This window comes from Aythya ferina (assembly GCF_964211825.1).
Source record: "Aythya ferina genome assembly, chromosome: 24".
In the NCBI taxonomy this organism is placed as follows: Eukaryota; Metazoa; Chordata; class Aves; order Anseriformes; family Anatidae; genus Aythya; species Aythya ferina.
Genome location: NC_140322.1, coordinates 7,361,103 through 7,384,055, shown reverse-complemented (window position 1 = coordinate 7,384,055; position 22,953 = coordinate 7,361,103). Strand labels below are relative to the sequence as shown.

The 22,953-nt window shown below is 39.8% G+C and overlaps 1 protein-coding gene across 1 annotated transcript; it reads left to right on the top strand.

The window, feature by feature from the left end:
- The first annotated feature begins 591 nt into the window (after nt 1-591).
- On the top strand, nt 592-21,137 carry ZMPSTE24 (zinc metallopeptidase STE24). Its single transcript, XM_084496936.1, has 10 exons — nt 592-933; nt 2,629-2,775; nt 5,578-5,664; nt 6,299-6,415; nt 10,318-10,470; nt 13,319-13,460; nt 15,400-15,560; nt 16,797-16,901; nt 19,855-19,998; nt 20,338-21,137. The coding sequence occupies exons 1-10, from the start codon at nt 817-819 to the stop codon at nt 20,560-20,562; spliced, it is 1,398 nt and encodes a 465-aa protein (XP_084353062.1). The 5' UTR covers nt 592-816; the 3' UTR covers nt 20,563-21,137.
- Nucleotides 21,138-22,953: the final 1,816 nt, after the last annotated feature.

Below are 22,953 nucleotides of genomic sequence, written 5' to 3'. Positions count from 1 at the left end.
CAGAACTTTTTCTTGCCTGTACTCTTACCTGTACACTGTGCAGGTAGGTCCTGGCCTGCTGTTCTGTATCTGTCTGTGTCACTGATTACATTTGGCTGAATCAGGCTGGAAGCTGGGCACCAGAATGGCTGCATAGATTAGACAGGTATTGTGCATGCTCTGGTACTACATCAATATCCTTTCCCCCTACCCTTGCAGCCCTGCCCAGCCTCCAGAATAAGTATTTGGATTTCTTTTGATCACACCTAAATTTGGGTTTTTGAGTGGGTGTCGAGTCTTGTTCTGGAGTGTGGGGAAACTTCAGCTTGCTCTGTTCTACAGCTCAATCCCTACATCTTTGCACCTGAGCACTGACAACAACTTTTATGCAGGGTAAGAAGTCCAGCACCAACATGCTGGTGCCGCTGACTCCCAATACCACCAGCAGTTCTTAAGAGCTTTTCTCTGCCCAGCTTTCTCAAAGCATCAAGAGCCGTAAAGCCCACCAGGCTGCCGCGGCGTCTCCTTGCCCGACCCCAAGAGCTGACGCGCCCTGTGGCGCACTCCCAAGCGCGTTCTGGCCAAGAAAGGCACACCGTCTGTACCGGCCGCGGGCCAGCCGCCCCCGCCGCAACCGCCGCGGCCCCTTAACGCCCCCCGCTGCTCTTTGAAGGGACGATCCCAGTGCACACCGCGCGGCCCCTCGGGCCCCGCCCGTCACGTTGCTTCGCGCGTCGGCCCGGCCCGGCCGCAGCTCCGCCGGGCGCCAGGTGGCGCCGCAGTGCGGGCGGCGGTGGCGGAAGGAGGAGGGAGGAAGCGCGAGGTCGGTGCGGAGCCATGGCGCTCCGCGGCGAGCTGTGGGCAGATCTGCCCGCAGAGAAGCGCATCTTCTGTTCCGTGCTGCTCTTCTCCTGGGCCGTCTACCTCTGGGAGGCCTTCCTGGCGCACCGGCAGGTCGGCGGGTGCTCCGGCGGCGGCAGGCTTCACCTGGGTAGAGGCTTGGCCGCAGCTCGGCCTGGCTTGGCCTCAGCCGCGGGGGCAGCGGGCGGGAGGGCGAGCGGAGCAGCTCTGCCGGGGGCCGGGGGTCGGGGCCGGGGCCGGGGCCGACGTCCGCCTGGGGAAAGCTCGGCCCTGTCTCGGCCGAGGTAGCGGGGCAAGGGCGCGGCGCTGCTGCCCGTGGCCTGCCGGGCGGAGCTCGTTCTCCGCGTGCAGTCACCGGTGAGGGGTGGAAGGGGTTCGTCGTGTCCGTCTGTGCGGCCCGCGTGGTAGGTTCCAGAGACAGGCGGCAGTGTTAACGGCACTGGACGGAGAGCGCGGACCAGCCTCACGTGCTGCCGCTGTCTGCTCGTTCTTGCCTTTGCTCTGGAGCCTGGCCGGTCCTTTGCAAATGAACTGTGCTTGCTCGAATGATCGAAGGCACTGTGTCCTGCTTGTTCCAGAAATGTGATGGGACGCTCACTATCACATTGATGTGTTATGTGAATTCATAGAAAGACTTAACAAGTGCAGGAGCATTGGAGTAGGGCTGGCTAGCAGCCAAACACCCACTCAGCTGCTCATGCCTCCTCCCAGGGCAGGGGCAAGAACAGGAAAAGCAAAATTAGAAAACTGAGATCAGAGTACACACAGTTTAATAAGTGAAGAAAAAAAAAAAAAGAGCAACAAGTCCTGCAAATGCCATTGCTCACCACCTCCCACAAGTAGGCTGATGTTCAGCCAGTCTTCAAGCAACAGTTACCTTGGATTTCAAGCCCTTCCCAACGTCTTCCTCCATCAATTTTTATTGCTGAGCATGATGTTATATGGTATGGAATATCCATTCGTCCTTTCTGACTTCTCTTCCAGTTTCTTGCCCACTTTGGCATCCATGCTGCAGGGTGGTGGGTAGAGAGATAGTGATGCTGTGCAAATACAAAGTACAGTACTGTAAGAGTGTGTTTTTCTTCTACTGTGGAGAAAGTTGACTCTATCTTGGCCAGACCCATCAGCAAGGGAGAATGTTGCTGGGAGGGGAGGAAGCAATGCTGCTTACACTTGTGAGCCGTTAGATTCAGCTGAGCTGTCAGTAACACTGCAGTCCAATACTTTAGTCAAAGGAATAGTGCACTTTGAAGTGACAGAGGGTAGGAGCTTTTCCTCTAAAAAAGGAATAAAAACATTCAAACAAGATAAGACAGTGAATAATGACTTTCAGACTTCTGAAATTTGCAAGTTGCTTTTTCTTCTATAGCTCCTCATTTATGCAGCCAAACTATAGGTGTGGTTTCTGGTTTCATGGAGGATCTGGTATTTAGTTTGAAACTCTGCTTAGTAGTAATCATGGCACAGTAAGTCTTATACTGTGGAAAAGCTACTTTGTATGATCTTTATGTAGTAAGTATTTATGTTATAAAGAAATAAGTAAGAAAGCAACTCAGCTTCTGATTGTAAGAATTACGCTTTTCTTTTTAATTTAGAACTTATAGAAAATGAGAATTTAGGAATATTTGTTGTCTTTTGCGGGGCAGGGTTAATAGCATTTTTTGTTGTTGTGGTCATTTTTTTCACTATCTGTGGTGGCTGATGGGTACTTGCTGTGTGCAACTTTTCTCTCCTTTAAAAAAAAAAAAAAAAAGATGCAGTTTTTAAGTTTCTTTTTCAATTTTTCAGAGACGAGTGTATAGAACAACAACACATGTACCACGGGAACTAGGACAGATCATGGATTCAGAAACATTTGAAAAATCTCGTCTGTATCAGCTGGACAAAAGTACTTTCAGCTTTTGGTCAGGCCTGTATTCGGAGGTTGAGGGCACTGTAAGTACCTGAGCTACTCTAGCATTCATACGATACTTTTCATGCAGTTAAAACTGTGAACTACTTTGATTTTTAGCGATCCTATGCAGCAGCACTGTTGGCACAGTGGCATCTCCCGTTAAACTGAAATTTGGAAGACTTAAGATTCTGTGTTTCTTGTTTGTGGCGTATTGGTTTTATAAAAAGAAGAAATTATTTAGACAGCACGTAATTTCTCTATGCAGTGCTGAGTACTGCACAAATACAGCATCAAATACAGCATACATTGTTATGTATTAGTGTCATGTCTGGCCTATTATGCTTTCCAAATAATTAAGGAGTATTAGAATTATTTTCAGCTGTTACAAATACAGATATTTTTCTGTGTTTGAAGGGAAAGGGAGGCAGCTACTTTCATTTTAAAATAAATTTTAAGTAGTACGTAGAAAAAAAATGAGAAGAGGAAGAGTACCAGTAGATTCTTCTTGACTATACAGATGTTATGCTTGGCAAGTAATGTTCAAAAATATGAAAAAATAGAGCTGAGAGTTAAAACAAAGTGTCTATATATATGATATGCAAACAGTTGTAGAAGAAACTTTTTCTGACTTAACAGCTGAAATATATTGGTCGTTAGTAGCATGACTGGGTCAGAAATGAATCTTGAATTTCCTGGTATTGGCAAGAATATAATTACTATGTATTATCTACCACAGTAGTGAACTTAAGAATAAAAAGGTCAATTTATGAAAGATAATGAAAATAGCACTGTAAAACCATATAAATCATGTAACAAGAGTAAGAGGACTGGGAGCACTGGTGGACAAAAATGAGACATGAGCCAGCAGTGCAGAAAGCCAATCAAATTCCAGGCTGCATCAAAAGAAGCATGGCCAGCAGGTTGAGGGCTTGTGTCCTATCACTTGTCACCTAAGAAAAGAGACTGAGACACACCTCACTGCAGCTTCCTTTCAGGTAGTTGTACAGAGCATTGAGGTCTTCCCTGAACCTCCTTTTCTCCAGACTAAACAACTGCAGTGCCCTTAGCTGCTCCTCATGTGTCTTGTTTTCGAGTCCCTTCACCAGCATTTTTGCTCTTCTCTGCACACACTCGAGCAACTTAGTGTTCTTCATATAGGGACAGGCCCAAAACTAAACACAGTACTCGAAGTGCGGCCTGAGTACAGGGTGACAGTCACTTCTGTAGTCCTGCTGGTCACACTGTTTCTGATGCAGGCCAGGATGCCATTGGCCTTCTTGGCCACCTGGGCACACTGCTGGCTCGTGTTCAGCTGGCTGTTGATCAACAGCCCCTGGTCTTTTTCTGCTGGGCAAGTTTCCAGCCACATTTCCCCAAGCCTGTACTGCTGCATGGGGTTGTTATCATCCAAATGCAGCACCTGACATTTAGTGTTCTTGAAGGCCATACAGCTGCCCATTGGCCCAGCCTATGCAGATCCCTCTGCAGAGCCTTCCTACCCTTGAGCAGAACAACATTCCCACTCAGCTTGGTATCATCTGCAGATTTACTTAGGGTGCACTTGATCCCCTTATTGAGGTTGTTTATGTTAAAAAAAAAAAAAAAAAAGTTAAACAAAACTTTTAAAAACACTGTTTTTTGGTATCTATTGCAGTTCTCTGCTTTTTATGTTGCAGTAAGACCAATGAACAAAAATCAAGGAACAAAAAACAGAAGATGGGAGGTAAAGCTCCCAGTTAATCAATCGAGCACTGTCCTAAATAGAGCAGGTCTCAGTAAGCTGAGATACAATCCCTATATTCTACTAGTATCTTCATTTTATTTCATCTTCTGAATAAGAAGTTAATGTTCCCGGTGGGGTTTGGTGGGTTGTGGTCTTGGCATTCTGAATCCCAGAGCCTGAGTTTGGGATCAGAGTGTGCTGTCCCAGGAGGGTTGGTAATGGACCTGCAAGCTATTTGCTGTCTTTATTCTGAATGCCTTTCTGTCAGTAGGTGTATTTTAATGTTGGTAGGCAACTAGGCACCACACAGGCCAGCTCACTCCTCACCCCCCTCCACCTCCCATCTAGCAGGGAGGAAGGAAATCAAAAGGGCAAGCATTAGAAAATTCATGGGTTGAGATAAGGACATTTTATTAAGAAAGAAAGAAATGAAGAAAAAAAACACCACATCCGAAGGAAAACAAAACAAAACACAAGGAATACATAATGCAATTGCTCACTAACAGCCATCTAAAGCCTTTCCAGTCCCCAAATAATGTTAGCCCCATCCCCCAGCCAAATCCCCCATTTTGTTGTTCAGTATTTTCACTAGAAATCCAAAAACATAGCATCATATCAGCTACTATGACAAAAGTTAACTCTCTAACATCCAAACCAGCACAGTAAGGAATTCATGCAAGGTTGTTCCAGAACAGTCAAGTTGCTGAATCTTGGCATGCCCTTCATAAAGAGGGCATTTTTGTGTATTATACAACTGTAGGGCAAATGAATTTTAAGATCTTCTGAAAAACATATTTGGTCTGAGACAATATAGCAGCAAAATCTGTAGTTAATAGGCTTGTATATATATTAATATTTCACCGGCAAAACAAAAAAAAAACAACTGATCTCTACTTCAGTATAGTAAAAATGAACCATTGCAATCTATTCCAGGCATTGTTTATGCAGTGTTATGCGTGTGTGTATTTGGGAGGGAGGGTGTCAAAAACTTAATCATAAAACAGTTCTGATTCATCCTTAAAAGCTGTTTATTTTGCTAACATTTTAGATGGATGGGATGATGTCCTGCTTCATATTGCCTCTGTGGTGTTTTTTGTTTTTTGTTTTTTTTTCCCCAAAGATGATTCTGATCTGTGGTGGAATTCCTTTTCTCTGGGATCTCTCTGGTCAGATTTCCAGTCGCGCTGGGTTTGGACCAGAATATGAGGTAAGCAATCTTTAAGTGCTAGAGAAAATGTGTGGTCCCTAGAAGAAAGATGTCATTCAGTCATTAGGGGTTCTTTTTTACTCTTCTCCAAAAATTTGGCAGAAGGTGCAAAATATAGCTTGTTAGATTTAAAAGCTATTGCTTTTCAGACAGTCAGCCTCTGTTTTGTTCAAAAGTCAATGGTATATTGGAAGAGAACAAGGAGTTTTTCTAACCAGGTTTAATGAGTAGTTGTGACCTCTGTAATCTCCAGCTGCTTCGTAAGACATACAAGATGAGAAGCTATTCTAGATGTGTCCTGAAGTCAAGAAATACTGAACAATACTTAGTGATAAACTAACACTGTAGTGATAAAATGAACATAGGTGAACATACACTCTCTATATGTACTATGTGCTAAGGACAGGAAGAACTGTTTTTACAATTCAGCTTTATCTACTGCTTAATACAATTTCAAAGTTTTCAAGCATCAAACAAATCCTTTATGAAAATAGTGTGCTTTGGTTTAATGGAGGGTATTCCTATAATCAATAATCTGATAATTGCAAATGTGATTTCTGTAAATTTATCTAGCTTTAACTTCTAACCAGTGTCAGTACAGGTTGGTAAATACTAGGTCTCTCTTTGTTTTTAGATTATTCAGTCACTGGTATTCCTGCTGCTTGCAACACTCTTCAGTGCATTGACCGGTCTCCCCTGGAGTTTATATAACACATTTGTCATAGAAGAAAAACATGGCTTCAATCAACAGGTATCATAGACAACATGTATGCTGACTTAATGCCTTTGTTAGGTTTGGTAGGTTAGATGGACTGGCATGTCCACATCTGTGCCAAAGATTGTTATTTTTAGGAACATTTTTACGTGCTCTACATAAAAATAAGAGCAATGACAGTTCATGACTGTTGCAGATGTCCTGTGCCACATCCATAATGTCTTTGAGTGAGGCTGTGCCCCTCAGCAGCTTTCTAGCAAAAAGTTTCTGTTATAGCAGTGGAACTAAGAACATTTCATACCTCAGCTGTTCATTCTTGGATGGATCATTCTTTGCTCTTCATATGCTCTTCCTGAGAAGCCTGGGTTGCTGCTCAGTAGGGGTACTTCTGAACACTGTACAGGTGAAACAAAAATAAGAAATTATTTTCCTCTTCATCTCACTCATTGATTTATTGATTTAGCCTTTATTAAATTAGAAAATTTGACTCTTTGCACTTCTGTTAGTTACTCACTTTCAGCACTGGCTTTCTTGACTTTCTCATCAACTTAGTTTAACCTGTTTCAGTATCAGTATCCCATGGGAACAGCCTTTCTTAATGGGAGAGAAACTTCAGTGTGGATGCATAGTACTAGAGTACTGTGTTCAGCTGTGGGATCCCCAAAACAAGAGGGACGTGGACCTATTAGAACCAGTCCAGAGGAGGGCCACGAAGATGATCAAAGAGACCATTACTGTGAAGACAGGCTGAGAGAGCTGGGGTTGTTCAGTCTGGAGAAGAGAAGACTCTGGGGAGACCTTACAGTAGCCTTTCATTACATAATGGGAGCCTACAGGAAAGCTGGGGAGGGACTCTGCTAGGGAGTGTAGTGATAGGGCAACGGTTTAAACTAAAAAGGGGTAGATTTAGATTAGATATTCAGAAGAAATTCTTTACTCAGAGAATGGTGAGGCACTGGAACAGGTTGCCCAGAGAGGCTGTGGCTGCCCCATCCCTGGAGGTGTTCAAGGCCAGGTTGGATGAGGCCCTGGGCAACCTGATCTGGTGGGTGGCATCCCTGCCCATGGCAGGGGGGTTGGAATCTTTGAGGTTCCTTCCAACCGAAGCCATTCCATGATTCTATTATAGGCAAAAATGTTTCCCTTTCACCAGCCTTGGTATGTGTCAGCACCTCATGAGGACATACTGCTAACTAGGACTGCCTAGGGAAGTTTTTTATTTTCCTTGGTTGCCAACAGGTCTTGCTACTTTTTATCCGGATTAGATGTATAGGTGGGGAAATTGTGGAAGAGCTGCATGCAGAGGTAAGCATACAGGTAGGCTAACTTCCTGCCCCTGTAAAGGGAGGAAGGAATGTTCCCATGTTTGCAGAACATGAGTCAATCATTTTTTTCTTCAGGCAAATACTTAACTAGAATATTTATTTAATACATTTATTTTCTCTCTGCCACTCTGTTCTTTAATCCTTAGAAACTGTAAATGCTGACTGTCCTAATTTTTGCAGTATGTTTGTATCCAGGTCTAGCCCTAGACATCTTTTTGACATTCAGAATCCTTGAATCCAAAGACATCTTTGATTGTCTCTCATGTTAATCCTGTGTAGTTGCATCAGACCTACTCTTTGTTTATTTCTCCTACTATAGTGGGGAGTAAGTTCCATCTTGGTGACAGAACTGGAAGTTCTTTGTGTCGAGGACATAAAAGTCCTAAGACTCAGTACTGGAGCTTGTAAAGCACTAGAGTTAGAGCAAACTGACAACGCAGCTGATGGGTGGAGAGCTTGACTTGAATATGTATAAACACTTTAAGATGCAGTGAGCTCAGAGCACTGATCAAGCCTTTCTTCTGTGCAGAAGTTGAGTGTCAAAAGCTAAACTTAGCAGCTCAGGTTTCTCCAAAACTGTCTTGAGACAGCTTGCAGAAGCCATGTAGTTTCTATGTATCCTTTAATGAGAGTGAGAATGATTGAGCTGTCTGCCTAATGTCTTTGTTTCTCCATAACGGTTCTCATGCCAAGAACCGAAGGCTGAGTCCAGCTCCAGTCCAATTTGAGACTCCAGTAATGTTAAATCTCTACATTTCATTTTAGACTAATGGGTTAGGCCCTTCCGTGAATGAGCTAAATTCACAACTGATTCCTGGAATTTATTTAAATGATTTTCAAAGGATTTTCAGGCAGACTCTTTTTTCCGTGGTAGTGACTTTCTGAAAATAATGCTTTTTCTTGAGGTCACATATGCCTTAGAAAGCTGAGAAGTGGGGTAAAGACACAAGACACCATGCAATTTTATAGCTCTGTTCCTCCTAGATCATGGCACTGGCATTAAAAAAAGAATTAAAATGAAAACTTGAGCTTAATTGTATTTTCAGATGGTGGTCCTAATGTCTTCATCCAGCAATATCTAATGTTTCGTCAAGTCCAGTGGAACCACTGCTAGCAGCACGATTCTGTTAAGAGTTCTTCCTTGTGACTGTTTAAGTGACTGTTTCTTCAGCCATTTACTAAGCTCAAAAAATGAAAAAGCTATACAACAGGCCTCTTTCCAGCTGAGCTGAGGAAAAAAATACATGGGAGTGCATGGATGTATGTACATTGTTTTTTCTCTCTCATGGCTTGTGCCAGTTCAAGAGTCTCAGTCAAACAGAAACAACTTTTCTTTTGTCCAGGACAAAGCTTACACAGATCTTTCATGCTTTTCCTTACAGCTTTCCTGTGGTGCTTTTCAGGAAAGAAGCACTGCTTAGTGTGACCAAGGCACACGTGCTTTTCTAATTACAGAATGGTTTTGCTGAACAGGTTCATGTTTACAGGCAAAAAACAGTATTGTCTGGAATGCTCCATTTGTGTGGACACATTTCTGTACAATTGTATTACTGCTGAAACTGATAATTGCTTAGCAAGAGTATATCATCAAAGTGCTCACTGTGTGACCACAGTGAATATGTGTACATAAAACCACAAATTTACATTATTCTCTGTCTGATTTGTGTTTATTACAGTCACGGAAGTCAGAGGCATCTATACAAACTCTTTCCCTAATCGTTATTTTTTTATTTAAACCTGTTTTACCAGTATGCTTTTTTCTTTCCAGACAAGAGTTCCATATGTTTAACACAGTATGGGCTTTTTAACACAACCTTGTCAGAAAGGATCTTTATATAATAAACCCCTCACTTCTGTGCCTTGCAGATAGCTGTAAGTACTGAAGTAACAATTCCTGAAAGAGCTAGTTGGGTGTCTAATCATGTTGCAAAATCACTAGATCAGTTTGATTCAAGTACGGGTCTTTGAAACATCCATTAAACATCCATCCTAATAAAGTTATGCTAATTTTAGAAGCTGAGACAGCTACAGGAATAGAAACTACATACCAGTGGAAGCTAACTTGGAGTGAAATGACCAGTTTAAACCTAAAAGTCTTCAGTAGGACTTTTGTCCACTTTTCAGTTAAGACAATCAGCTTGGTAGCTGCTGAAGGTTGAGATTAATTGAGGCAACTGTTCAAAGACAAAATATTTTACAATAGTTTTGTTTCTTTCAGTTTACTACTTCTATAAAATCCCATGATACCTGGAATATTCGTTGCTAAAGGAATTAAGGGACAGATAAGCTTACATTTTTCTTTCTTCCTTTAGTTAAAGATATACATGCAATAAAGTAAGGGTTTGGGTCAGATCTTACTAATGAAGCATGCATCCACATGGGCCTCAAGTCTGGGTGGGTGTACAGACCCACAGCTATCTGGAGTGGAGCTGAAAAGGGTCTTCAGCCTTTTCTTACTGACTCTACTTTCCTTAGCGTGCACTGTTATTGCTACTTCATTATTTTGTGATTTGTCTTACTTTGTTTGTGCTTCCAGTGAAGGAATCAGTTCATTAACAAATATCACCTGTTAATATTTGTATTGTAAATATCACTGATATCCTTTCTTTACAGACACTGGGATTTTTTTTCAAGGATGCCATCAAGAAATTTATCGTGACTCAGTGTATTCTGTTGCCAGTGACATCCCTTCTGCTTTATATTATTAAAATAGGGGGTGACTACTTCTTCATCTATGCCTGGCTCTTCACATTAGTTGTTTCCTTGGTGAGTAAAAGAGTACGTGTGGGTTGCTTCCAAATGCTAGATACTTGCATGGCTCAGTATGCTGAGCTAAGTCTAGACACTCACAAGTCTAAACCTCGGGAGTTTTAGTGTCTGTAATGTTTAACACTTCATGGTATTCTCTGTGGACCTGTTCAGAAATAATAACTTGTATTAACTAACCACATTAGTTTGATATCTTATATTTTATCTATTACACTGGAGTGTTTTAATCAGTTGAAAAATAAACATTCAAAAAAACATGGAATGCTGGAATTAAAATGCTGTATGGTGATAGACTTTCCTTTTTCTTAACTATAGAAAGGAAACCAAGACAACTAAAATTGGTTTGACAAGACTAGGCAAAAAATGTGCTTTGGGTACATTTATAAAGTTTCATGTATTTCCATTAGGTGTCTCTTCTAGTTAACCAAACACCAATTCTCAGTTGCATTGCTTTGTATTGAGACAAGTATTGATTTTTCCCTTTCTGGTTCAGCTCATGTAGCTTATTTTATATACTGAATTGGTAACTGACATTTTTAGGTCTTTTTTTAGAAGGATATTTTTGTATATATTGTAAGGATGTGATGTTTTTTATTTTTTATATACTTAGTGCTCTACTGTCATTTTTGTCTCGATATACTACCCATTGCTCACCCAAAGAAGAAATTAGAGAACTAGTGTTGTACATATTCATTTATTTTTAAATTAAAAGAATACCGTAACACCTTAAGAACTGTAAGAATTACTAGATTACATTCATGTAATAAAGTGTGTCACGTTAGCCTAACAATAAAATTGTTTCAATCCCAGATTCTTGCGTCAGGTTCAGAATTTCTGGTTGATCTGGGTTGTATCTTCAAGAAGTCTTTTAGGAAAACCTGGCAAGGAAATCATGATTGTTATTTTTCTTAAGCTTCTTTTTTTGTGATTTATATTAGGTAGTTATGTGTCTTTTGTTTTGTTTTTTCTTCGTCTCACCACTGCTTTTAGATACAGCTTCTATATCTTTCTTGGACTTCTTTCAATTTGTCAGCTTCTGTTCTGGCCAGCCACGTGTATTGACTGGCCACATTTAGTGTAGCTAAAAATCCACAAAATTTTTAGCTACAAAAAATAGCTAGTGAATGCTTTAAGTTTTTAGGTTTAACAGCATTAAAGACTTGCTTTTTCATAGATGGATTAAGCTGAAATTTTGAAAGAACTGGTAATTTCAGGACTGGAAGAAGGTAATCCCTGGAAAATGTATAGATACTTTAGAAACTGTGAAAACAGAGCCACCCTATCTTTTACTCAGCAAATGCTAGAAAATATGTGTCTTGTCAGAGAACTACAGATATCTGTACTGAAAAAAAAGGTAGCAAGACGGAGTGGCTTTCTTTTTTTTTTTTTTTTTTTTTTCCCCTTTCTGGAACTAATTGCATGCCCCAGCAATTGGTGCTTTGCAGGTGTCTTGCTTTCACTGTAGCTTTACAGGGTGTTGATCATGGTTTCCCACCTTAGTGGGATTTTGAACAGTCTTTGACATACAAAATAAGTGTAGCAGCTGTTAAGAGTTACTCTTTAGAGTTCACTTTAGGGAGAAAAGTTCCAGTTGTAATCATGTTCCATAACATCGTAATTATGGTCAGTTGCATCCTTCTTCCAGTGTATAATCCCTGCTGATACCAAGGGATTACACAAAGATCAGAGATGAAAATTTATGATTAGTACACCCACATTTTAAATGGCCTGAGACACTTGTATGGACAGAAATAGTTGATTTCACTTCTATAAAATACGTTCCAACAATTTCTGCAAATCATCTGCAGTTTTAAACTCTTATTTTAACAGTTACAGTAACAAAAATAGGTTTTGTTTTTTAACTGTTGTCTTATTCAAGCAGATAAGCGTGTCCATATAAGTCAGTTTCCTTAATTTCAGGTATATTCTTACTTTTCAGTAGTGTGGATTCTTTTCAAAAGTCAACATATATGTTTTCAATGTGAAGAAAAAAACTGTTTATTTCTGTTTCCTTCTCATGCCTTGTTCCTTTTTACTAACCAAAATTAAAACTTATTCCCAGTTCAGTCCTTTTTCTTTTAAATAAATAAATAAATAGTTTTGTGTAGGTCAAGAGTGTGAAGGAAGGAAGTTCAGCTTTTCTTTCCATCAGAGTGTTATTCCACTCTTGGCTTTCTCATTTGGGCTGCTTCTGGTGCAATTTTGAAGAGGTGCAAGTGCATCATAGTGAGGTTTGGGGATATGGCTGTTAATCACTTTGTAACACAGACATCAGTCTGTTCCTTAGCCCTGTGCACAACTGGAAAAAGGGGAAGAAAACAGGACAAGAAATCTCTCGCCTGTTCTAGACTATGGCTGTGCAAGTTAACAGGAGTTTGAAGAAGCAGAACTACCTCTTGGTTTGGTGGGCTCTGCTGCTCATTAGGAAACACTTGAGAACTTTCCAGTGTTGGTGAAGTAGGTGAAAGTGACAGCCTGTCGTTGATAAGATCACTGCTGCCAGCTATCGTAGTGGCTTTTTTTTCTGTGGTTTGAGGAACTCTCAGAGCAAAAGCACTGTTTTTAGTAATTTTGCTCAGGATTGTTTGGAGACCAACCTGCCCCCACCTCCATCTTGCTGTTGAATTGCTGATTGTCAACAGTCTAAGTCATTTTCTTTATAGATGGGATGACCCATGCAAAGCCTTGCTTTGCTATAGATCACAGTTTATACAGGATTCAGTTTATGAAGGTGTGTTTTTCTGAACTGTGCTCTCCCTGTCCCCTTTAAGCCATGCCTCATAGTTAGTACTAAACACATTTGTATGTTCTTTTTTTTTTTTTTAATATCCATATGTGTTTGCAGGTGCTTGTTACAATCTATGCAGACTACATTGCACCTTTATTTGATAAATTCATTCCACTTCCTGAGGGAGAGCTCAAGCAACAAATTGAAACAATGGCAAAGAGCATTGACTTCCCATTGACTAAGGTGTATGTTGTTGAAGGTGAGATTTTTTTGAATAAAGAGTCTGTAACTTTAAATTTGTGGATTTTTAGCTCTGATTTTGAATGTTATAGCAGGGGAGTTGTTTATGTTCAACAGCTATTGTGTTACTTGCCAAAGTCTGTGCTCTATTCCTTTTTTCTTTTTTTTTTTTTTTTTTTTTTGACTTTGGGTGAGAAAAATGAAGCTTGAATATACAGCCTTAACTGAGGATGTCCTTAACAGCCATTGCCATGACATGCGCTGTGACGTAGCGCAGTCAGAAACGGAAGCAGCTATTAAGTTTCCAATTCTAGAACTTAAGGCAGAAGGATTTTTTTTTTTTTTTAACTTTTCTAGTCTTTTTTCAGTATTAATTGCGTTACAATGTCCTTAGTGAAGTACTTGAAAAAGCTATGAATGTTAAAAACACCTATTCCTCTTTAGAGTGTTCATGTGGACAGCTGATTATGGTGTGATTGAATAAACCCAGCCCTTCTACTTGAGATTGTCACTTTTTCACTTTGGAGTAGTAAATTGTGCATCCTCTTTTCTTAGCTTGTGGAATATAACATGGAGCATGCCAGCTACCTTGTCGTTTCCTCTCCAATTCTATCTTCATGGAGAATTTTACTCTTTAATGTTTCCACTGCTACTCATTTTGCTCCCTTTTGTATGTGATTTCAGGGACTTTCGCCAATTTAGTTTCTGTTTTGCCTCACCTGTGAGGATAGAACATGTTTCTAATGCCTTGGTGAAAGCAACTTGAAATGGAATAAAGAGCTGCAATGGTAGAATTTTACTGCAGTGGTAGAATTTTGCTTTAAAAGAGAGAAGATAATGAAATTTTTTTTCTAGACTGGAGGTTGTGGCTTTTAAAACTTTGGGATGGCTAAATACAGCCACTACTCTACTTCGGTGCAGCCAGAAAAATCTACTGTTGATATACTTGGGACCCAAGAAATTTAAACTTTTAAACTTTATGGTGAAAGCCCTGTGAGCGAATTCTTAGTACACTGGCACCTCTGTGGTGTATCACTGCATTAGCTTCTTCAGCATGCCTGCATTTAGTGGCAATGATTTGCAGTGGAGAGAGGCTGCCAAATCCATATTTTCTTTTCCTGGCATCCTTCAGGCTGTTGAGCCAACAACGAACCCTGCTGACATGGGGGGACTGATGCGTGAACATCTTTTTGCCAGTGTTCTGCTGCACTCTGCCTTGTCTCTTCCCACTCCAGAACTAACTTCTTAGTAACATGCGACAAAACCCTTACATTTCATGGTTTGTTCCGTAACAGGCAGATGATAAGGTTCATTCCCTATAAATGCTTTGGTAAAGGTTGAAGCTTCTTACAATAGACAGAGGGGATAACACTACCTAGTGGCTGGTCATCAGATTTTCTTGCTGAGAAGGGACTGGATGCTGAGGCTTCATACTCTGACCAGCCTCTTCCTCTGTTGGTCTATCTTGGTTTGGTGCTGAAATTACTATCACCACAACATGAGTTGGCTTGCAATGGAACAATGGATATTTTGTGCTCTGAGGAGTTGGTGTGGCTTATGCATGTACTGTGAGAGTCCGCCTTCAGCTTGAAGTGCTTTATCTTTTGTTGGAAAAAACAGACAGATTTCACCTCTTCTCTCACAGAGACCTTGTTCAGTTCTTGCATTGCAACAGCTCCTGTCTATAGGCAAAATTAGGTAAATCTAACAGTTACTTTGATCTGGACAGTTTTGTTTTTGTTTTTTTTAAATGAATTCAACAGTTTATTCTGCGGAAAGGCTAAAGTATATCAATAGTAGAAAGAATCCATGAGTCCACCATTCAGGTGACCTAGATGAAAGTAACTGCAAAAATTTGCCTATTTCAAATATAATAATTTTAAGGGCCTTACATAGTTAAGCTGCAGTACACAGACTTATTCAGATCAAGGTCTCTAATGTAAATTTTTACTTAACAGGTTCTAAGCGTTCTTCTCATAGCAATGCTTACTTCTATGGATTCTTCAAGAATAAGCGGATAGTGCTGTTTGACACTCTCCTAGAAGATTATTCTGCACTGAACAAAGAGCCAGCAGAAGGAGAAGAGGGTGAGAATGAAGAGACAAAGTCTAAAACAAAAGTGAGTTTCTCTGTTCTATTCTATTCTGGCTTTATTTTTCACTGTTATTTACATTAACTTCTTGGTGGGATTGTCCCTTGTGTTTTCTGAATGTATTTTAAAGGTCCTAAATGAAATGCTAAAACCCAAACCAAATAATTCCATCACCAAAGCTCAAGGATATTGAGCTGCCGTTAAATGGAATTTCTGGGGTTGTTAGTGAGTGGGTGCAGAAAACATCAAAGAAACCTCAGAAGTCCATGGGAGCTTTAGCTTTTTGTTTTCTTGCATGTAACAAATGTGTCTTCCCTGTGACTGATCAAATGAGGAGCCTGTTCAGGTTTTTAGATTATGTTCCTTCTCTTGGGACTGCCACACCTAAGCTTCCCTTTGAATTGAATGCTTTTGACTATCAGTACATCATTTATGTGCCTTTTGTTGCAGGCAAGAATTTTGGTGCAAGGTGTGCATGTGTGTACATACACAGATTACATGTGCACCCTTCCCCACCCTGGTCAAGAACAGGATGATAGCCTTTCATTGTCCTTTGTATTATTGTGCAACTGCACATCTTCTGTACAGCTTTTGTGGTTTCAGGAGAGTTTTGGGGATGGATAGAATTGGCAGGATATTTCCAAAGAACCTGAAAGAGTAATTCTGAGAAGAATGAATTGCCTTACTCAGCCTAGGTGTAGGTCTATGTATTGATTTTTAAGAGGAGGTGATTCTGAGCTCACCTGCCCATCTTTCCTGATGATATTTTTAAAGCATATCATAGCATTTGTTGCAGATGATGGGAGTGTTGTCATTCAGTAATACCTTGGGAGGAAGGCTACATTCTGAGTATCGAAGGAAGTAGAGGGAGGACTTCACTCTGCTTTTGATTCTGCTTTAAGAGGTTGTGGCTCTGAATGTCAGCTTTCATTGTAATGCCTTTTCCTGAGTAAATAAACAATTAGATCAAGGGATGGCACGGGAGAGTTTGGAGGCAAGTTTTCTAGTATTGTTCAGGTCTGTGTGGGAATGTCTGTATGCATAGAAATAAGATATCACCATCTCTTGGTAGAAGATTGTTGAACTTGCAAGTTTATTTTTTGTAAATATCTTCTCGAAGAAATCTCAATAAGAAGTTGGATGTGTGTATCTGCCAGTAGAAGGGACGAGCCTGCCCTTGGGAAACTTCCTGATGTAGGAAGACAAATTAATAAATAAGAAATTGATTCAGTTGTGTTTAGTTCAACTTCCTTATTCCCTCAGAGTAAGAAGCAAGGATGTAAAAATGAAGAAGTTCTGGCTGTCCTTGGTCATGAATTGGGTCACTGGAAACTAGGTCACACTGTCAAAAACATTATCATCAGTCAGGTAAGTTATGATATTGTTGGTTTTCATAGAGCATTCTGTAATTGTTTCCAATTGCTTGCTTCCAGATTTGTAAGTGTACAGTGAGCATGCAGTAGCCCTTCTGTCCCCACTTTGCCCCATCTGGCTAGTAGAGAGCATGAGCCATGAGTCTGAGAATAGGTATTTTCCCTCCCTTCTTGGAGGGGTACGAAGGAATGTGATTGTGGATTATGAAATCTGACCCAGAGAGTATTTCTGAACTTATTTATATTGTTTTCTTCTACCTTTTGCATTAGTTGTTGGTAAATATGTTATTGTGCCTATATTATAATAGGTATATACATGTATGTAATATATATTATATATAATTTTATTTATTATATGTTACTGTGTGTAACCCCATTTGCAAGAATCCTTTGGGCCCGCCGCATCAGCCAATTGTTCACCCATCTTACTGTGCTTTTATCTAACTGTATTCTGGTCATTTTGTCCAGGAGGATACTGTGAGAGACAGTAGCAAAAGCTTTACTGAAATGCAGACAGATTGTATCAGCTGGCTTCCTTTGGTCATCTAAATGGGTGATCTTTTTATAGAAGAAAATTACGTTTGTTAAATATGACCTTTCCTTTCTGAACCCATGTTTGCTCTGACCAATGACTGCATTGTCCTTTAGGTGTTTTTCAGTAACTCCAGAATAATCTCCATAATTTTACCAGGCACTTAAGTGAGACTTACAGGCCTGTAATTGCCAGGTTCTTCTTTCTTGCCCTTCTTGAAAATTGGGATCACAGTTGCCAGCCTCCAGTTAACTGGGACCGCTCCAGATTCTCAAGATCATTGAAAAATAATAGAGAGAGATCCCGTGATGACATCAACCAGCTCTCTGGCTACTCTAGGATGAATCCCATCAATCCACATAATCGATACCTATCCAGGTGGAGCAGCAAATCCCACACAAGTTTGAGGTTGACTGGGAGTTTATCATTCCAGTGGTCACAGTCCTCCAACTTGGGGTCCCACAGCCCATCACTGATGTTGAAAACAGAGGCAAAAATGCATTAAACATCTCTGCTTTATTTATGTGTCCCAGTTTGTTAGGTGACTGTCCCCATCAAGGACATGTTTGCTCTGGTCCTCCTTTTCCTGTTAACATACTTTAAAAAGCCTTTTTTATTGTTCTCCACACTGCTGGCCAGCTGCAACTCTAATTGAGCCTTGGCCGCATTAATTCTCTCCCTGTAAATGTAAGCAGCATCGCTTTAGTCCTCACATATCACCTGACCTTGCTTCCAGCAACCATACAATTTCTTCTTCCACCTAAGCTCTTGAAGAAAATCACTGCTCAGCCAGTCTGGCCTTCTGCCCCTTCTTGCTTGCCCCTCCAGCATTTTGTATTTGCCTGTTCTGTGCTCTTAGGAGGTGGTACTTAAAAAAAAAAAAAAAAAAAAAAAAAAAAAAGGCACTGTTGGACTCCATTGTCTTTAAAAGCAGTTTCTTAGGGGACTTCACTAACAAGTTTCCTGAGCAGTCTGAAGCGTGCTCTCACCGAGTCCAGTGTTGAAATTTTGGTGGTAGTTTTTCTCCTATCACCAAAAATTTTAAACTCGACTACTTCTTGGTCATTATGGCCAAGGCAGCCACCTATCACCATTTTACCCACCAGAGCCTCCCTGTTTACAGGCCTCCATCTAGGAGGGCTCCTTTCCTAGTCAGCTTTCTTAGTACCTGTACCAAGAAGTTCCTGTAAAGTCTGCCATATACTATGTAGATTTGTCTTGTTCTAGTTATCATGCATGCTTTTTTCCTCAAATTCCAGACTTTTTTGTCTCTTAGCTTATGACGGTGTGTTCAGAAATGCTTTTTTTTTTTTTTTTTTTTTTTTTTTTGTGCTAAGGCTATTCACTTTTTTTTCATTCTGGAACATCTCAAACTTTTAACTTAAGAAAATCTTTCTGATTCCATAGTACTTTTTCTTACCCATGCCACTGAACACGTCAGTAATGTCCTTTCTGCTTTGATTAACACAATTATATTCCAACTTCTGATGCTGATATTGATCCCTACTAATTAAAAAGCAACTGATATGTTTTTGCCATTCTGGTAACTCATGTAACTTTTGTCTTCAGATCTACTTTTTAGATACTATTATTTCACAGTAATAGGTAAACTTCCAGAAATTTTCAGAAATTCTTCTTCAACGTTTTTTGTACTTTTTGTATTGACTGTTTTCTGTCACAAATGTCCCTCTTCTTTCTGTTCTGTCTGTTGAAAAACAAGCATTATTCTGCCACATTTCACATTACTCCAAAAAGATTAAACAGCCACTTGAATGGATTGAAAAGGTACTAATAAAATTCTCTATAAAACATAATAAAGCATGGTAGTGCCCCTTGCCTCTGAAAGGCCAGCCAAGCAATGTGCAAATATGGTTAGATAGAAGCATGGGTTGTTTCCAGGAACAGAAATGTGACACAGCAAACGGTAGGTAATGCTTTGAAGAAGGGTTTTGGACACACATTGTTTGTTTTTAAATGTTTTAGAACCTATGCTTAATTCCAAGGAAATGGGTTGTCTCTTCTATTCCCCCCTTGTGTATCTTGTCTTGCCTTTTCATTTCCCTTTGCTACTTAAAACTTGTTTTTAGCACACTGACAGAAAATAATTAGAAAATCAGAGAATGTTTTAGGTTGGAAGGAACCTCTGGAGGCCTTCTGGACCTTGAGCAGGTTGTCCAGGACCAGAAGAAATTATGTTTTTTTATTGCATGCACATACTGGAAACTGGTAAAGGTTAGCTGTTTGTTCTTCTTCATATATGAGTTCTAAAGTAATCTATTTGGATTTCTTGTTTGCTTTTTTTTTTTTTTTTTTTAACCCCTGGGGAGTTTCTATGCAAATCTGTGACATTTTAGGCCATATGTTTGACTTGGATGAAAAACCCATCTTAATCAAGAGTGTTGTTTCCTTTCTCTAGATGAACTCCTTCCTGTGTTTCTTCTTGTTTGCTGTGTTAATTGGTCGAAAAGAGCTCTTTGCTGCATTTGGTTTCTATGAGACTCAGCCTACCCTGATAGGCTTGATGATTATTTTCCAGTTCATTTTTTCACCTTACAATGAGGTAAATTGTTCAATTTGTCTTTGAGACATGGGTGCTGAAGTATCATTCTATTAAAACTATGATTTTATTTTGACTTTATTATTATTTTGGAGAAGAGATTGAAGTTTCTATGGGCTCTATCTGTTATCTACATTTAATAAGTAGAATTTGCGCTCTGTGTCAGAAGACTCCCTGTTTCAGATGTGGCCTGTATAAATCTTAATGAGATCATTCCTCAGTCACAGTAATGTGTGTGGGATGAGGAAAGGAAGATACTGTAGTGGGCATTTACTAATATTGTAAATAAAATGTGGATGGTTGAATTTTTAGATAATTATTAATATACTTCTCTCTTCACAGATTCTCTCTTTCTGCTTGACTGTATTAAGTCGACGATTTGAGTTTCAAGCAGATGCATTTGCCAAGGAACTTGGGAAGGCTAAAGACCTATATTCTGCTTTGATCAAACTAAACAAAGATAATTTAGGATTCCCTGTTTCTGACTGGATCTTCTCAATGTGGCATTATTCCCATCCACCCCTTTTAGAAAGACTTCAAGCCTTGAAAGATACAAAGCAAGAGTGACAGGAATCACTGTTAGTTCAAAGACAGTGTTTCCATCTCAGAGGCAAAGTTCAGAGCTGCTTTTTAAATTCTTTTTAAAAATGGATCGCTCCATCTGAGTGTGATATTAACAGCGCAACAAATCTGAGAATTCTGAAACAGGTATTTAATTATAAATTACTTTTTTAAACAAAAAAACTGTGGTACTTAATTTAGAAAAACATACTGGGTGAAGACCAAGACACCTTTCCCTCAAAACACTGGCTTTTATCTCCATATCATAGTATAGACTTGTAAGAGAAGACAAAATAATACTTCAAAGCACCTGTTTCTTCAGTTGAACATTGGTTTTGATCCTTTTCTCATTCTCAGTGTTCTGTGAACCTTCCCTTCCCATTCTCAGCCTTTATTCACAATGAAGAAATACTGAGTGACTTGGTTTCTTACATCATAACTGTATTAGCTTGTCACTGTTGGTGTTTAAAAAAAAAAAAAAAGTTTAATGCAAGTACAGGCCTTTCTGCTGGATTCCAGTTCATGTCTGTTGTAATTGAAAATGCTACTTAATAAAGCCTCCTTTTTCAGAAATGTGGGAATAAGGAAATGTACCATGGCTTCATTGAAAATGACTATTAGTCTGTATTCTGTAGCATTATAGTGATATTTTTCTCTTCTGCTCCACTGTGCTTCTGGGGATGTGGAAGAATGTTATGGAGAATCCAGACAGGACCCATGGAAGGACTCAGGAAAAAAGCTGCTAATTTATAGAATCATTGAATGACTTGGGTTGGAAGGAACCTTAAAGATCATCTAGTTCCAACCCCCCTCCCCTGCCATGGGCATAATTCTTTGTTCTCCCGTTTGCTTGTGAGCATAATAGTTAACAGCTTTTCCATACTTCAGTTTTTCCGTTTCTGTCAACCTTGGCCTCATTTTATTGTGTATATAGAAGTGGTCAGATCCGTGAACAGTGTGTCAGAATTTAACTTCCATTCTGAGGGCAGAGAGAGATCTGGAGGCTTTGTCCCCCACTCTGGGGAGGGTTTTTCCATTAATATGGATCCAACTGAAATAGTGTTAGAATACTTAGAAAATTTTCCTCCCCGTTTTGATACAAATAATACAAGATTTAGTTTATTCATGTAGATTAGAGAAAGGCAAATGGATAACCAGGGAAATCGCTTCTGCATCTGTTATCTCAGATGAGAGGAGCAATTAAATTTACTTTTGTTGAATAAAGATAGCAGTTAAATGTAGGATTGTATGTGTCATACAAATGTTTTGGACCATACTGAATGCAAATACTTCATATAAAAATCAGATTTTATACCTGTGGTAAGTTAAAAAGTTCTCTTTGAACAGAGATGAGCAGAACAAGTCAAAGCAAATTTTATCCTTTCAGGTGTCTGAGTGTTCTCAGAGACTTCACTGTTAATTAAATTAATTTTTGTGATCATAATGAAAAATGCCTTATAAGATAGGCATGATGATGTCTCAGGTGCAGCAAGATACCAGATGTTGCTGGAAACCATATGTATGCCTTATTCTATTTGTGTTTATACCCTAAAGCATGAGCATGTGAAGTTAAACTATAGATATGGACTTCAAAGACAGTTTTTAATTATATGGGGAGCCTATAGTTTGTCATGGTAATTGCATTGAATAAATGGCCTTGAAAATAAAAGAGCTAACTTGAATTTGTCAGTTCAGAAGAGTAAATAAACATGTTTCGAGTTGCAGAGATGTTTGTTGGTGTAAGCCTATGGAAAATATATGTATGTTACATGTGCTCTGAGAAAAGCATTCATGTCACCCTCTAGGTAAAACATACTCAAAACTGATTTTTGTGGTTATTTCAGAAAATTGGCAAAACACAAACCAAAATGGGACAATGAAGAAAATGCCAGTTACTGTGGAAGTATCTCAGACATGAAATATTTAGGCTATTAGGTGAAGATAGTACTGTTACAGAAATTTCCTGGTGCTTCCTTTTCTTCACTGTCACTGTTTGGAGGTTATCTCAGCACTGGCATCTTGTTTGTCAGTGTGTCCTGTAACCTTCTGCTTGTCCATGTACAGGCAGAATGGCAGATAACTGGAATGCATTACCTGCATGTTGCTGACCTGCAGCCTCTAGCTGTTTATTACGTTCTGGAGAATAGTCTAAATCAGACTTGAGTCTTTCTATGCAGCACCTGCTGCTGCCTTCCCGGGTGTCCAGATCCTCCTACAGTGTCTATGCAGCCATGCAAGCAGTCATTCAAGAACAGCTTGATGACAGAGTTTGGCTACTAGAATCAGCCACACATCTATGTCCTTCTTAATTAATGACCAGTTTTGAGAAACAAGGGAAGAATATAAGCAATGTTTGGGGTTTTGTTTTCTGTTATCTTTAAGCTAATAATGCTCAAA